At 34.6% G+C, this 17,220-nt stretch overlaps 1 protein-coding gene across 14 annotated transcripts in view; it reads right to left on the bottom strand.

Annotated features, from left to right (window-relative positions):
- The window catches only part of hpse2 (heparanase 2), a 200,682-nt gene that overhangs the window by 91,747 nt on the left and 91,715 nt on the right, over window positions 1-17,220 (bottom strand). For 9 of the 14 annotated variants that reach the window (XR_012388878.1, XR_011006025.2, XR_012388877.1 and 6 more), the window contains 2 exons: window positions 15,911-16,084; window positions 7,527-7,698 (listed from right to left, as the gene is read on the bottom strand). Coding sequence is in view for 9 of the 14 variants with exons in the window: in XM_073920267.1 (XP_073776368.1) it covers window positions 7,527-7,698; window positions 15,911-16,084 (346 nt within the window). In the remaining 5 variants the exon portion in view is untranslated. Of the gene's footprint in view, window positions 1-6,177; window positions 6,856-7,267; window positions 7,699-15,910; window positions 16,085-17,220 lie in introns of those variants that run through there. The other 5 variants (XM_073920274.1, XM_073920275.1, XM_073920272.1 and 2 more) reach the window with 2 other exon arrangements.

Raw genomic sequence — 17,220 nt, 5'->3', positions numbered from 1 at the left:
AAAGACTCACTCATTCTCATTGAATCAATGTGAATGGTTCTTGAATGGGATGTCAACAAACAACTCTTATGAGTCATATATAAAGACTCAATCACATTCACTGAATCAATCTGAATGACTCCTTATATGGATGTCAAAAAATAACTCTTATGAGCCATATATACAGCAAAGACTCAATCACACTCACTGAATCATTCTGAATGACTCTTCATATGGATGTCAAAAAATAACTCTTATGTACTGTATCATATCTAAAGACTCAATCACACTCACCGAATCAACCTGAATGACTCTTCATAGTGATGTCAACAAAAAAATCAAATAAAAATCAAATACAAAGGGTCATTTACACTCACTGAGTCAATTCAAATGACTCTTCTTGGGAATGACAACAAATAGCTCTTATGAATCATAAAGACTCACTCATTCTCATTGAATCAATCCAAATGGTTTTTCCTAATATGGACATCAACAAATAACTCTTATGAATCATATATACAGACTCAATCACACTCACTGAATCAATTCAAATGGTTTTTGATAGGAACACCAACAAATACCTCTTATTAATCATAAATAAAGACTAGTTCTCACTCACTGAATCAACCCAAAGGGTTCTTCTTATTAAGCACATCAACAAATAACTCTTATGAATCATTAATAAAGACTCGTTCACGCTCAATTAATCAATCCAAATGACTTTTCATATAGGCATGTTAACACATAACTCTAGTGAATCATTTTAAAATAACTCACAGTCACTGAATCACTTCAAATGGTTCTTAAAGAGAAAGTCTGTTTCCACTTCCAATCTTATTTAAGTGATTATTGTTTCAATTAATCATCAATTAACCATTAGATGCAGAGATGAACACTGGAAGAATCAGGTTGAACATTCTTGTTTTATGTTTAAATTATAAAATGTTTTTTTTTTTTTTTTTTAACATATTTTACTCAAAGGTTTTTACAGCTGAGATTTTGGGAATCTCTTTTTCTTTTTTCCTTAAATCAAACATACTGACAAAAATCTATTTTTTGTGCGAAATAACAGATGTTGTATATTATGTATATTTCATATTAGAAACTATACATAAAAGACTTTATGTATGTACAGAGAGTGCTGCTGAAGTGGAGATTTATGTGTTAGATTTATGGCTCAGTGCAGAAGAAAAACAAATTTAAGGAAACAGCATTAAAAATGTAAAAACAAATTGATAATGTGTGTTTTGGCTGCTTTTTTTTACTGAAACAAACACTTTTATAAAGCCTAAAATCTTAGAACTGACAGATGCATGAAAAAATATTTTTGCCTAACCTTAGTATCTAACCTTAATTGACCCTTGATAGATACATTAATGTAATTTAACAATTTAAACCAACAGTTGATTCACTATTAGCTATGTTTCCATCAACCTATGTGTATTTTGGATATGCGCATAAAAAATAGTTGATGAAAACGTCATGACACGTCATGATAAGTTTTAAAAATGCGCATAATAATCGTATGTGCATAACCAAGTAGGATAAACTCTTTATTAGATAAGAAAATATGCGCATAAACTACGATTGGAAACACTTTTGCTGAATAAATTCCAGTTTTTGCATAAAAAAAAGTCATGTGATTTTGGTATAAGAGATCATGTGATGATAAAAATGTGTGTGAACACACAAACCAACAGCCTGAGCACATTGTAAAACATTGGAAATGTTATTTTGGTCATTAACCGTTTCAGTGTTAGTGTTATTATATTATTAATTACCTCCAGAACTGTCAAGAGCGTCTGTGCTCTGTGTCTGACGTCTTCAAACGCCACCACGCGTTCACTGCATTACAAGAATGTCTTTTAAGAAAAGTCATTTTTATATAAAGAAAAGATTCACGCAGCTTCTCCAACTGCAGCAAATTTTTACTGTTGATATTTGGTGTCAGTAATTCGGAAGTGGCGATTTTGTTCTCTTTCAGTCATTGGATGGAAACGCTGCTTTATTTGCACGTCTTTTATGTAATACTCCTGTTTAGCGCATACATTTAATTAGCATCTTTGGATGGAAACAGTTTTTCACACCCCTAGTACTTGATTGACTTAAAGGGGCTTAAAGATCACTCAAAATATTTTATTAATTTCTGTTTTGTTGAACATAAAAAGATGTTTTGATGAAAGCTGGAAACCTGTAGCCATTGACTTATAGCCATTGACAAAGTATTTGTCCAACTATGGAAGTCAGTGGTTACAGGTGAAAGAAGCTGTAACAGGTTTGGAACAAGTAAAGGGTGAGTAAATGATGACAGAAGTTTCATTTCTTGGTGAACTATCCCTTTAAGGCAAGGCAAGTTTATTCATATAGCACATAATGGTAATTGAGCACAAATTGATACGTATTTCTAGCTTCCTTTTATGAAAAAAAACCCTCTAATATCTTAAAACTGACAAATGGATGAAAAAACTGTTTTTGCCTGCCGTGTCTCACCGTAATTGACCATTGATAAGATATACCAATATAAAAGATTACCAAAAATTAATTCACCATGGACATCTACAGTACTTGATTTACTTAAAGGGATAGTTCACCCAAAAATAAATAATTAACTCACCCTCAAGTGGCCCCAAACTTTTATTAACCTGTTAGAAACAGTGACATAAACATGTACAGCAAAGAATGCATCTGTGTCTTGTTATTACAATGTCTTCCATATCTAATGCACAACTTACACAAATTATGCAAATACATTCCTTATAGTCTTCCCATTGAAAAACAACTAGCTACGATAGCTGCTTGAGAGTTGTAGCTTTACACTGATGTATGGTTTGTCAAGATTACTTGTGTTCTTTTTTATGTAATCTATTCGTAAACAGTGACATATGCAAAAACAGTTCCTCACTGCGTCCACGTCCTAAGGCTGGCTTGGAGGTTAATTTCTTTATTTGTTGAACACAAAAAGAAGATGTTTTGTAGAAACATGGCTTTTGTAGTCTTATTACTTCCATAGTATTTGTTTGTACCACTATGAAAGTCAAAGGTTACAGAGGAAAGAAGCTGAAACAGGTTTGGAACAAGTAACGGGTGAGTAAATGATGAAAGAATTTTCATTTCTTGGTAAACTATCCCTTTAAGGCAAGGCAAGAAGGCAAGCCAAGTTTATTTATATAGCACATAATGGCAATTCAAAGTGTTTCACATAAACAAAAAGTTTAAAAGAATCATCAAGTATAATTGGCATAGGAAATAAAAAAAAATAACTAAAATGAATAAAAGCGGTTTCAAATGTGTTAAAACAGGTTTAAAAGGAATACACAAACAGTTATCAGATGTATAATATCGGATAATATCAATCGGACGTAGAACAGTTCTCATTGGTTAACTGCAAAGCTAAACAAGTGTACTTAATACATGTGACTTAAGACAAAATCTTAACGTGCTTAAACGTGACTAATCCTCTAAACTAAAATCTGCAATGCTGCAGCAGGAGCTCTTGCAGTATAGAGAGAGAGGAAGGAGTCTCACGCAGGTGGAACATTGCTCTGTCACACCATTAATAGAGTGACACTTTATTTATCTGACAGTGCGTTTCAATGGTGCTACAGGCCCCTGGACTAACAGTCCACATGGAGCAACATAAACAGGCCTCGGCCATGTGCTCCTCCAGCAGGCGGACAGTACGGCGCTTTCTTAAACAATGTGCTGTGGAGATCTCTTATACGAGCCATTAAAACGAGTCCACCATCAGATAAGCTCTCCTCCAGTAACCAGTCACTGAAAGTGCAAAACGCCAAATGATGTGACAAACAAAACCAACCAGAACATACAGAGTAGCGGTCAGCTGCATTTGTATTCATGATATAATGCATTCTAAATGGCAACATGGTGGTTCAGTGGTTAGCACTGTCGCCTCACAGCAAGAAGGTCGCTGGTTTAAGTCCCGGCTGGGTCAGTTGGCATTTCTATGTGGAGTTTGCATGTTCTCCCAGTGTTTGTGTGGGTTTCCTCTGGGTACTCCTGTTCCCCCCACATTCCAAAGACATGCGCTATAGGTCAATGGTGTGCGAATTCGGTCCTGGAGGGCCGGTGTCCTGCACACTTTAGCTCCAACTTTCTTTAACACGCCTGCCTGGAAGTTTTAGTACACTTAGTAAGAGCTTGATTAGCTGGTTCTGGTGTGTTTAAATGGAGTTGGAACAAAAATATACAGGACACCAGCCCTCCAGGACCAAGTTTGGCCTGCTACAGGTGAATTGAATGAACTAAATTGGCTGTAGTGTACGAGTGTCAACAAATGTGTATGGATGTTTCCCAGTACTGGGTTGCAGCTGGAAGGTCATCCGCTGTGAAAACACATGCTGGACAAGTTGGCGGTTCATTCCAATGTGGTTGAAAATAGTCCTAATTTACACTTAATAAATGTTGTTTTGCTGTTTGTTCAAAGTACTTATTTAAAATGAGCTGAAGCAAGTTTTTTTTTTACAGATTATTAAATTAATTATTTTACTTTATCTTTCACCTTCAAAAAAGACAGATAAAAGTAATGCTGCGTTCACACCAAATGATGAAGCATCAAGCACGAGTGATTTACATGTTAAGTCATGCAATGACGTGAATATCCTGCGGCACGGATAACCACACACAGCTGGGCGCACCTCTGAAAGGATCTAGTGAACTACACTGTCAACAGTTTCCTGTAAGATCTACAGTAATTTACTGGCAGCAGCTCGCCAGCAAAGTCCTGTAAATCAATTACAGTAAAAATACTATATTTACATTTTACATCATTTATCTTGCTCTATATGTATTTACACAATTGTATGTATATCTTTACTGTAAAATATACTGTAATTTTCACAATGCCACTTTAAAACACAGTAACATACTGCATAAATGTCTTACAGTAAAATAAAGTTCATATTACAGTTAAACACCGTGTAATTTACAAAATCATTAACGGTGCAGAAAAAGCGTTGAAAGAATATACGCGGAAATTCGGATCATTTGGAAAAAAACGAATCATGACGGAAATTCTGCGTCTGTTGTGAAGTGAATTTTATGCATGAATGAAGCGAATTTGACGTGCGAATGAAGCAAGTAAACTTAAAATGTTAATTCGTCTATTTACATGTGAATAGCGTGATTAATTCACGCATGCCACGTCTGATGTTAACACAGAATTATATGTAAATTCTGTCAATAAATGATTCAGTCCAATAAGAATGTTTTTTAATTTTCACATTTTGCTATTTTTTTTTTTCTTGTAATTACACTAACTTCATAGATCATTTTACAAAAAATTATTGTTGATACCAGATAAATAACAAGTTATTATATAAAATCAGAAAATACACTGTGGGTATAAAGATGATTCAAACAGCAATTCAAAGGCTGTTTTTTTTCTTTTTCTTTTTTTTTTCTTTACAATTTCTGTTTTTATTTTTGCATTTATTTGATCAAAATAATATTTAAAAAAAACTGAATATTGTGAAAATTTATTACAATTTAAAACAAGGGTTTTAATGTTTTTAAATCTAATTAATTCCTGTTAGAAAAGCTGACATTTTAGCATCATTACTTTAGTCTTTATGTAATGAGTGTATTTGTATAGTGCATTTATCATGGATGGCCATACACCCAAAGCGCTTCACAATCATGAAGGTGGTCTCCACACCACCACCAGTGTGCAGCATCCACTTGGACGATGCGACGGCAGCCACTGGTCAACGGCGCCAGTGCGCTCACCACACACCAGCTATAGGTGGAGTGTAGAGACAGTGATAAAGCCAATTCGGTGGATGGGGAGGATTGAGAGGCCATGATGAGTAAGGGCCAATGAAGGGACTTTGGCCAGGGCACAGAGGTTACACCCCTACTCTTTACAAGATTGCCATAGGACTTTAGTCTTACATGATCCTTCAGAATTCTTCTAAGGCTGCTTTTCAGTGTTGAAAACAATTGTGCTACATAATATTTAAGTTTTTTCATACATTTTCTCTAAGGAGTCTTTAGTGAACAGGATGTTCAAAACAACACTACATTTTTATTAGAAATGAAAGGCTTTTCCAGCTAATTTTAATGTTCTTGACTGTTAATTTAGAATAGATCAATTCTATGTATCCTTAACAAAAACTATACATTTAAAACACATACATTTACAAATACATTTAAAAACAAATAAACAATATGTGCTGTATATTTGCTCATCTTTATTAATTTTTGCCCATACAAAGGACACATTAGTGCTGCACGATATTGAAAAAGTTGGCATTGCAATATTTTTTTGCTCTACGGTATATATTACGATATAAATACAATTTCACCAGATGACTTAAATAGTTCTATTTGGAAAGTCATTCATTTAGATTTATTGGGATGATTTTGTAGGGGAGTGATGTGATTTATATTATACATATCATAAACACAAATAAATAAACAAACAAACACAATGGAGCAAATGTTAAAGTGAAATAAACAGTGCCTAATGGTTTTCTGTGGAGGGTCTAATAGTATTTAAGTGCATAAACTGAATAATCAAATGTAAAATAGCATTGCAGTCTTCATCATATAGATTATTTAATAAAATGAATCTTTATTAAACTTCTTTATTTGCTATTAGAATGCATCAAACTCTCCTAAAATGCTCATCCAGTCACAGGCCTTGAAAACACTTTGCAGGTGACAAACTTTCCTCTATTATGCTTAAATTCTAGTGTCTCCACAAATCTTGTGTGTTTTGATCTGTGGTTACTGGTAAAATATAATCCCAACTCAACATTGCATATCTTACAATGTGATTATTGCGGATGCACACACTGCTATACAGTATCAATGCTCAAACGATATATTGTGCAGCCTTAAGCCTGGTTTATACTTCTGCGTCAAGTGACCAGTGTAACCCACGGCACATGCAACGTGTGTAGCTGTGCATTTATACTTCTGCGCGCTGTCTCTGTTGGTCTGCATTAACACTTCCGAATGTTAATGCAGCCAGCTAGCTTCCGCTAGTTGGCAGTGAGGTGTAAATGTTCCTCTGTGTCGAGTTTCTTCGCTGCTGTTTTGCTTTTCCTGAACACTTCCTGAATGGACAAGTGGCTCAAACTCACTCATTTTGAGGCAGGAACCGGCGGACGTGCAACAGCTTTAACTATGAGGTAAACACAAAACAAAACTTTCCATCCGGAGCTCCTTTACGGGACTCCACACTTGTAAACAATCGCTCCATCAGGCTCGCACCATTCACGCGGCTCTCGGTCCCGCCCAGACTCGTCAGCGCTACCAAGCCAACCAATCAGAGAGCTTGCATTTAATATAAAAAAAAATCATAAAATGTAGTCAAATGACCTTAAAAGCACAGCACTATTATCGGTATCTGACAGAATCATCAAAATAGCCTAAATATTTATTTGACCAACACATAAGCAGAAAGCTGTAGAGTTCAGCAGGAACACTGGGTTTATAACTCATCACTCTCCACACAGTCAAACACACAAGTAAGTGCTTGCAGGGAGGCTAAAATAACTCTGAAGAACCACAGAGAAACTCACCCATCTAGTAAGAGGATTGCGTTTTTGCGAGGACGGCCGATGTTTGGCCCGTAGAGGTTCGCTCGGCTGTAGAAACGCACCGACTGCAGTAACGTCTTCAGAAGAGTGTAATCCTGAGCCAGACGAGAGCTGTTGACTGACCGAGCAGCCATTATGCGGTAACTGTTGGGCTCTGAGGGCAAACAGAGGATAATAATGCATGATGAAAATAATGCATCAAAAGTTTGGTCTCATTAAATTTTTTTTTATGGTTTTAAAAGTTTCTTATGCTCAACAAGAATTTATTTATTTCACCAAATACACACAAAAAACAATGACATTTTATTATAATTTAAGATATTTAGCACAGCTTCAGCATCATTCATTCATTGTTTTTCATTTTTGTCCCTTTAATAATCTGTAGTCGCCACAGCAGAATGAACCACCAACTTATTCAGCATATGTTTTATGCAGTGGATGCCCTTCCAGCTGCAATCCAGTACTGGGAAACACCCATATACTCCCATTCACACACATGCACTACGGCCAATTTAGCTTACCAAACCCCCCTATACCCCGCAAGTTTTTGGACTTGTGGGGGAAACCAGACCACTTGGAGGAAACCCACGCCAACAAAGGGAGAACATGCAAACTCAACACAGACATTTCAACTGACCCAGCTGCGGCTCGAACCAGCGACCTTCTTGCTGTGAGGTACTCACTGTGCCACAGTGCAGCCCAGCATCAGTCTTCATTAGGTAATAAATACCACAGACATTCACTCAATTTGTCCGTTTTTAAATATTAATTTATTTTGATCCCAACTGTGATAAGAGCTTGAGTATTTAAGTATTGAGATTGATTTGGAGTTTATCAGTCTAGTCAACGTTAGCCATTGTTAAAGTTGCCTGAAAATAACCTTTCATTTCACATTTCTGAAGTCTATTTTTTTGCCTAAGCAAGAATTTTACTTCAGCTTTTTTATTATATGTAAGACTGTATTACCTGAAAAATGATTACTGCTGCTTGTTGAAACTACCCGCTTCAAATGAGCTGAAACAACAAAATTATTGTAATTTCTTTGGCCTATTCGTTTGTTTTTTGTTTAGACGTAAATTTGTAAACCATTAAGTTAACTTAAGCGTTTTGTGTCGGGACAACATAAAGGAATCGTGTTGGTCCAACTACCTGGTTAGAGGATTTGTAATTCTCAGCATGCAAAAAAAATCACACTTTTTCAAATCGCAATTTAGTTTTAAAATCGATTAATTGTGCAGGCAATTTAAAGAAATGTATTTAGACAATTTTCTTATATTTTAATTTATTTAAACCACCAGAATCCAGATTTTCATACATACATTAATGGAAAGCTTATTTATTCAGCTTTGAGATCATGTATAAATCTAAAATAAAGCATATTCTATAAGCGTTCACACTGTAAAATTAGGATCAATAACAGCTGTAGTAATGTGTGCATTTCAAGTGATCTATCCCTTTAAGACTTCTGAAGCAAACTGACAGTCAATCGCCAGCGAATATGCAAACTTGAATTACGACCTATATTGCGGTCAGTGCTTCGTAAACAATTTAAACAAGGCAACACTTTGGGAGGTGCACACTTGAAATCACAGCGGGGACGTTACAGAAGTCAAGTGGCGAATTTTATAAACATCAGAGCCTGAGTGAGTGTGTGTTTGTGTGTGGGAGAGAAACATCAGTAGTGTCAATACAGTACCGGGGCAGGCGGAGGCCAGTGGAAAATATGAGACATTATTATTATTATCCATTAAAATATTAATCTGATTTTATCATTTAGGAAAAGCACATGGTCATTAAATGAATCATCACAGTGCCCGTGCATCACTCTGAAAGCTTTGTGTCACGCTGGCATGACCCACTCCATAAACGTCCACCCGCAGCTAAAGAAATATTTCCCTTTGTTTCATTTGGACTCTTTGTTCGCTTGAAAGCGTTTGCTTTTGAATTAACGGCTCTGCGAAATCTGATTTTGCCAGTTATCCCTTACATCTTTTCTTCAGACGTGGTTATTGTTACAGTTGAAGTCAGAAAGACAAACAACCAAATGGCTGTTCCAGTAATAACAAGCTTTTATTAGAGTTTGTTAAAGGAACACTCCACTTTTTTGGTTAATTAAATAGGCTCTCCTGGAATTAAACTTTAGAGTATTATCATTTTTTAATCCATTCAGCTCATCTCCGGGTCAGGTGGGAACACTTTTAACTTAGCTTAGCATACATAACTGAACCAGATTAGACCATTAGCATCTCGCTCAAAAATGACCAAAAAGTTTCCTTAATTTTCCTATAAAAAGCTTTATAGCTTTTCTATAGTAACATCTGGGCATGGGCTGGTATAAGATTCTGACGGTATGATTACCTTGGATATAAATATCACTGTTTCATGGTATCACGGTATTGTGATTACTGCTCTAAAATATATTCTTTTTAAATGTCTGGATAAAAAAAAAAAAAAAACTTTTCCCCCTTTGTACACAATATATTTTAATTTGAAAAACATTTAAAATAGTTTGTTATAGTAAACATGTCAGGCTAAATAATTCAAATGAATCATTGACTTCTGCTGTCTTCACTTGTTTCAAAAACACTGATTATTTTTACTATTTAAAATGGCATCTTTTGATGGCTTTGGATATACTGCTGTCCTAAAAAACAACAAAAAAGTTGATTAAAAAAATTGTACTCATATCTTAGGAACAGTATAGTAGAAAATTTTGATGGTTTTAAAACCTCGACTTTTCCATATACCTTGAACACGGTTACCAAGTTACATCATGCACTAATACCAACTAAAAATTAATAACTGCTCTTTTCTAGGCCAATATGGCCAGGAACTATCCTCTTATTCTGGCATAATAGTCAAGAAGTTTATTAATAAATCCAGTATATTCATATACACTCACTGGCCACTTTATTAGGAACACCTGGCCAACTGCTTGTTAACGCAAATTATTTATCACCCAATCACATGGCAGCAACTCAATGCATTTAGGCATGTAGACATGGTTAAGACGAAGAAACTGAGCATCAGAATGGAGAAGAAAGGTGATTTAAGTGACTTTGAACGTGGTTGTTGGTGCTAGATGGGCTGGTCTGAGTATTTCAGAAACTGCTAATCTACTGAGATTATCTACTGTGATGATCTCCTGGCCACTTTATTAGGTACACCTAATTAGTAACAGGTTGAAACCTCTTTTGCTTTCAGAACTGTCTAATCCTTCGTGGCATAGATTCAACAAGGTACTGAAATATTCCTCAGAGATTTTGGTCCATATTGACATGGTAGCATCACACAGTTGCTGCAGATTTGTAGGCTGCACATGGATGATGTGAATCTCCCATTCCTTCACATCCCAAAGGTGCTCTATTGGATTGAGCTCTGGTGACTTTGGAGGCCATTGAGTACAGTGAACTCATTTGTCATGTTCAAGAAACCAGTCTGAGATGATTTCCGCTTTATGACATGGCATGTTATACTGCTGGAAGTAGTCATAAGAAAATGGGTACACTGTGGTCATAAAGGGATAGATATGGTCAGCATCAATACTCAGGACGGCTGTGGTGTTGACACGATGCTCAATTGGTGCTGATGGGCCCAAAGTGTGCCAAGAAAATATCCCAACAGCATTATACCACCACCACCAGCCGGAACCATTGATACAAGGCAGGACGAATCCATGCTTTCATGTTGTTGATGCCAAATTCTGACCCTAAACTCCGAATGTAGCAACAGAAATCGAGACTCATCAGACCAGGCAATGTTATTCCAATCTTCTATTGTCCAATTTTGGTGAGCCTGTGTGAATTGTAGCCTCAGTTTCCTGTTCTTAGCTAACAGGAGTGGCACCTGGTGTGGTCTTCACTTGCTATAGCTCATCTGACTCAATGTTCTATGTGCTGTGTGTTCAGAGATGCTCTTCTGCAGACTTCGGATGTAATTTGAGTTACTGTTGCCTTTCTATCACCTCGAACCAGTCTGGCCATTCTCCTCTGACCTCTGGCATCAACAAGGCATTTGCACCCACACAACTAGATCACTGGATATTTTCTCTTTTTCGGACCATTCTCTGTAAACCCTAGAGACAACTGTGTGTGAAAAATCTTTCTGAAATACTCAGACCAGCCTGTGTGGCACCAACAACCATGCCACATTCAAAGTCATTAAATCACCTTTCTTCCCTATCCTGATGCTGTTTAAACTGCAGCAGATCATCTTGACCATGTCTACATGCCTAAATGCATTGGGAAGCTGCCATGTGATTGAATGATTAGAAATTTGCGTTAATGAGCAGTTGCACAGGTGTACCTAATAAAGTGGCCGGTGAGTGTAAGTCATGTAATAATGGCAAAAGAATAGACCATCTGAATTTCATTCGTACTACTCAAACCATACTATATATAATGTAATTCTCTAAATGTCGTGTAGCAAATTCAAATTCAAAAAGTTCCTAGTTATATTGGCCTAGAAAGTCAACTTTTTGTCTTAATAAACAATATAACTACACAAGAGTCAAGCATTAAATAAAAAAAATGATGGAAACACTGGTCATTTTTGAGTGAGATGCTAACGGTCTAATCAGATTCAATTATCTATGCTAAGCTCGGCTGAAATGCTTTGGAGATCAGCTAAATGGATTCAAAACTGGTAAAACTCAGTTATTTAATTCGAGTTGTTAAATTTGCTTACGTAAAAAAAAGGGTCCCTTTAAATGTAAAGATTCTGCCATGAGAACAACTTCTACTCTGATAACATGTGACAGATATTAAATGATGATAACATTCATTCGTTCATTCCATGACAGATTGCTCTGAGCTTTCTTCAGTCTCGTATGAAAGCCTCAAAGCAATAGAAGCAATCTGTACGCCTGCAGTTTTTCTATGGAAACAGCTAGTAACGTTTTGACACATGCAATGTGTGGCCAATAAACAAACGATTATGACAATATATGGTCTGTGTACATTCTCAAAGCGGTCTCTGGTATTTTTATAGGTTTAGCACTGGATTTGGAAGTGTGCAGGCTGCACATGTTGTCAATAACAGCTTATGTTCAATGTAATTCCATAAAAGATAATAATTTATTCAAGGCAAAGGTTTTACACTCTGTTAATGTTTATAGAGAGACATTTGATACAAGGACAACATGAATGGGGCAATTTGCAGCATGTCTGGCACAGGACAATAGATGAATAAGTGCTTAGAGCAGATTACAAAATCACCAGGTGTCCTATTGGATTCTGCTTTGTGAACTGGTCTCTCTGTCTGAATGGGATTAATTTTATATGAAGAGGTGGAATGATGCAATAATGACCGGAGCTTCTTGAATTGGCCATGTGAGTAGTAGTTTTTCCAGACTGTGCCGGTACATACTGCTTTGATAAACCATGCTGAAAAACAACATGCTGGGTAAAAATTCTCATCTTTTCCAGCTGACGCTTTTTAAAGCCTGTGGGTGATCGTACATCAAACGCTTTAAGTGGCTCAAGTGGAAGCAGTCAATGAGAAGACACCAGAAATGTAGCCATGAATTTATGGGTCTTCCCTCAAATTTAACATTTTTCCTTCAAATTTTGGGTAAATCCAAAAAACAAAGCTTTATAGTGTTTCATACAGTATTTTGTTTGCAATGTGATTTGATTTCACCAATTAATCGCATCTTTTTTATGTTTCTTGGTCTGGTTTTGTCCATATTATTTTCTAAATACTAATGAGAAATTTAATGTGATGCAATGTATTGCTGTGTGGCATCAGTTTATCATTTTCACATTTATATTTCTTAATCTTCATAATCTTTAATTCTTAAAAGCAGGTGTCCAGCTATTCACTAACCTGTGCCTTTATTATTTTATAAGCTAGACATCATCCTACTAGCATTACTAAAAAAATAATATAGAACAATATAACAAGAAAAGATAAATCAACTGTAAAGGAATGATTGTTTTCTAATTTAATTTTTAAAATGTATATACTGGCACTGGCGACGTAGTTGCGCAGTAGGTAGTGCTGTCGCCTCACAGCAAGAAGGTCGCTGGTTCGAGCCTCGGCTCAGTTGGCATTTCTGTGTGGAGTTTGCATGTTCTCCCTGCATTCGCGTGGGTTTCCTCCGGGCGCTCCGGTTTCCCCCACAGTCTAAAGACATGCAGTACAGGTGAATGGAATAGGCTAAATTGTCCGTAGTGTTTGAGTGTGTGTGTGTGTGTGAATGAGTGTGTGTGGATGTTTCCCAGAGATGGGTTGCGGCTAGAAGGGCATCTGCTGCGTAAAAACGTGCTGGATTCATTCCGCTGTGGCGACCCCAGATTAATAAAGGGACTAAGTCGACAAGAAAATGAATGAATGAATATACTGGCACCATGCGTGTACTGTAATAGTGTAATATTGGGTGATCTCAAATTGAGCCCTTCTATGTTGAACTGAACACTTCAAAGTTCCATAAGGCAATGAAATATGCTTTATTTTATGCTTACGAAATTGATATTAAAATATCAGGAGAACATTATGCAATTTAAGCAGTCTGTGATCTATTTAAGCCAGATATATAGGTCCGGGTGACTAAAGACTTTATTCCTTCCTTCCTCCCTTTCTTCCTTCCTTTCATCCACCCACCTATCCATCCATCCATTCGTCCGTCCACCCTTTCATCCATCCAATTATTTATTTATGTGATTTAAGTTTCCTTTTGTGATTCTTTTTTTTCTTCTTTAATTTATGCTTTTGAATTGCTTTATGGGACCTTGATCTTTCCTCCAACAACTGATGTTGAAAAGTTCAGAAAATTTACTTTTATTGACATTTTTAACTGATATATTTTTTGGATAGGTGTTGTAAATTACAGTACAAACACCCAATTACAAACAGACAGCACTTTTTATTTTATTGTCTGGATATAACAAAAATCTCATATCACCATATAAGTCATCTCATATCCCAATAATGATAGCACGTGGCTCAGAGGTTAGCATTGTCGACTGAAAAAGCAAGAAGGTCGCTGGTTTAAGTATGGGCTGGGCCAGCTAACATTTTTGTGTGGAGTTTGCATGTTCTCCCTGTGTTGGTGTAGGTTTCCTCCGGGTCCTCCGGTTTCCCCTACAGTCCAAAGACATCCACTATAGGTGAACTGAATAAACTAAACTGTCAGTGGTGTATGAGTGTGTGTGTGTGTGAATGTGTGAAAGTTTGTATAATAATCTGACTTTAACTGTGTGTGTGTGTTTGTTATATATATATATATATATATATATATATATATATATATATATATATATATATATATATAGTTGAAGTCAGAATTATTAGCCCCCCCCTGAATTATTAGACTCCCTGTTTATTTTTTCCCCAATTTCTGTTTAACGGAGAGCATATTTTTTCAACACATTTCTAAACATAAAAGTTTTAATAACTCATTCCTAATCAATGATTTATTTTATCTTTGCCATGATGACAGTAAATAATATTTGACTAGATATTTTTCAAGACACTTCTATACAGCTTAAAGTGATATTTAAAGGCTTAATTTGGTTAATTAGTTTAATTGGCAGGTTAGGGTAATTAGTCAAGTTAATGTATAACGATGGTTTGTTCTGTAGATAGTTAAATGGGCTAATAATATTGTCCTTAAAATGGTGTTTAAAAAATTAATAACTGTTTTTAATCTAGCAAATATAAAACAAATAAGACTTTCTCCGGAAGAAAAAATATTATCAGACTTACGGTGAAAGTTTTCTTGCTCTGTTATACACAATTTAGGAAATATTTAAAAAAAGAAAAAAAAATCAAAGGCGGGCTAATAGTTCTGACTTCAACTGTATATATATTCATATTGCACAGCAGAGTTAAATTTTCAACATCTAAAATCGAATTCTATTATGAAATTCATAACTGTAAATTAATGGAAAGCATCACAAAATTACAGTGTGTTTTTGCAGTGTATGCAACATTGAAACTATTAGAAATTTAAGGGTTAATCAAAATAACTACCTCTCCCTCTTTAACAACAGCTCCCCTCTAATAATGTGTTTACAAGGGCATTGTAAACCATGGGATTCACCTAGCAAACCACAACCATCCAGTAATCCAACCAACGGACAAAATTAAGTTGTTGTAGTATATCATAATGAAGCTGTTTTAATCAGATAAATGTCCTAACTGGAAAGAAAAGACTACCACATCTTCAGTTTCTGAAAAAAATCCACCTTGCAACTATTAGTTTACACATTCACACGCTGTTAAAAATGCTGGGTTAGACATAATCAGTTTGTGATGGGACAACATGTCATGTTTCTTAGTGCATGCAAATAAATTAATGGCTGTTTTCTTTTATCTTTGGTAGATGCATGAAAGCTGAAAGAATAATTTCAGTCAGGACTCACCATTGCCGAGCTCCCAGGAGATGTTGTATTTTTTGCCGGCGCTGTATTTGAGCAGACTCAGAGCACTGGTTGCATTCCACGAGTTGTCTGGGTTTCTGTGCAAGGCATTCAGGCCGAAGATCAGGTGCAGTCCTGCGCAGTCGGCAAAGTTGTAGAGTTTGTCTAAAGACCTGGCTGGGAAAAAGCCAAACACAGCTGTAACATTGATACTTCATTTTTTTTTTTGCACAGTGTCCATTTACATTTAAGTCTTTAAAAATGTTAAAAGGTCTTTACAATAATTAGATGCATTTCAACTATTATTTTTATTATTTATATTCTATTAGTATGGCAGGAGTCTAAAACAAACCTAAAACAGCAATTAGTAATGATTTCATATATATATATATATATATATATATATATATATATATATATATATATATATTTATTTATTTATTATTAAGGTTGTACAAAAATTTGATAAACATTAAAATTTTGCATATTTTTTAAATGTAAAAATAATAATATTAATAATGATAATAATATTAATAATAATAACTGTTATAAACATTAAATAAAAAATATTATTATTAACAATAATAATTAATAAATAATAATAATAAATAAAGAAAATAAAATATTAATAATATTATATATATATATATATATATAAGAATACATAAAGAATAGTAATATATTTATTAAATAAAATATTAATAATAATAATTAGTATAATATAAATTAATAATAATCATAATCATAATAGTAATGTGAATAGAAATTATGATTATTATTATCATTATTGTTTTATTATTAGTGTTATTATTAACAATATATAACAATAATAATAATAATATAAAAATCTATAATAATAATATGAAAATATATAATATAAAATAATAATAGTAATACAAATAGTGATTATTATTATTATCATTAGTTTTATTATTACTGTTATTATTAACAATACATAATAATAATAATAATAATAATAATAATAATAATAATAATATAAAAATATCATATATGATATATATTAAAAAAATAAAAATAATGTTCCCTCCAAAAATTATTACAAAATGTAATAATGTTTGGAAACACACTACATTTATTTATTTATAACAAACATTAATTCATTAATTAATTTGTTTGTTTGTTTGTTTGTTTGTTTGTTTATTATGTTTACAAAAATTATTTTAGAAAATACTTTATTACAGGAAAACCCATGACAGAATAAATTTGGGAAAACTTTGATAACAGACCATTAAAACAACAACAACATTCAAACAGAGCACTTTAAGAAAAATACAAAACAGAGAGCATCAAAG

This window comes from Danio rerio, chromosome 13 (genome assembly GCF_049306965.1).
Source record: "Danio rerio strain Tuebingen ecotype United States chromosome 13, GRCz12tu, whole genome shotgun sequence".
NCBI classification, from domain to species: Eukaryota; Metazoa; Chordata; class Actinopteri; order Cypriniformes; family Danionidae; genus Danio; species Danio rerio.
Note: the sequence above shows the minus strand (reverse complement) of the source record. Positions and strands in the feature narration are given on the sequence as shown.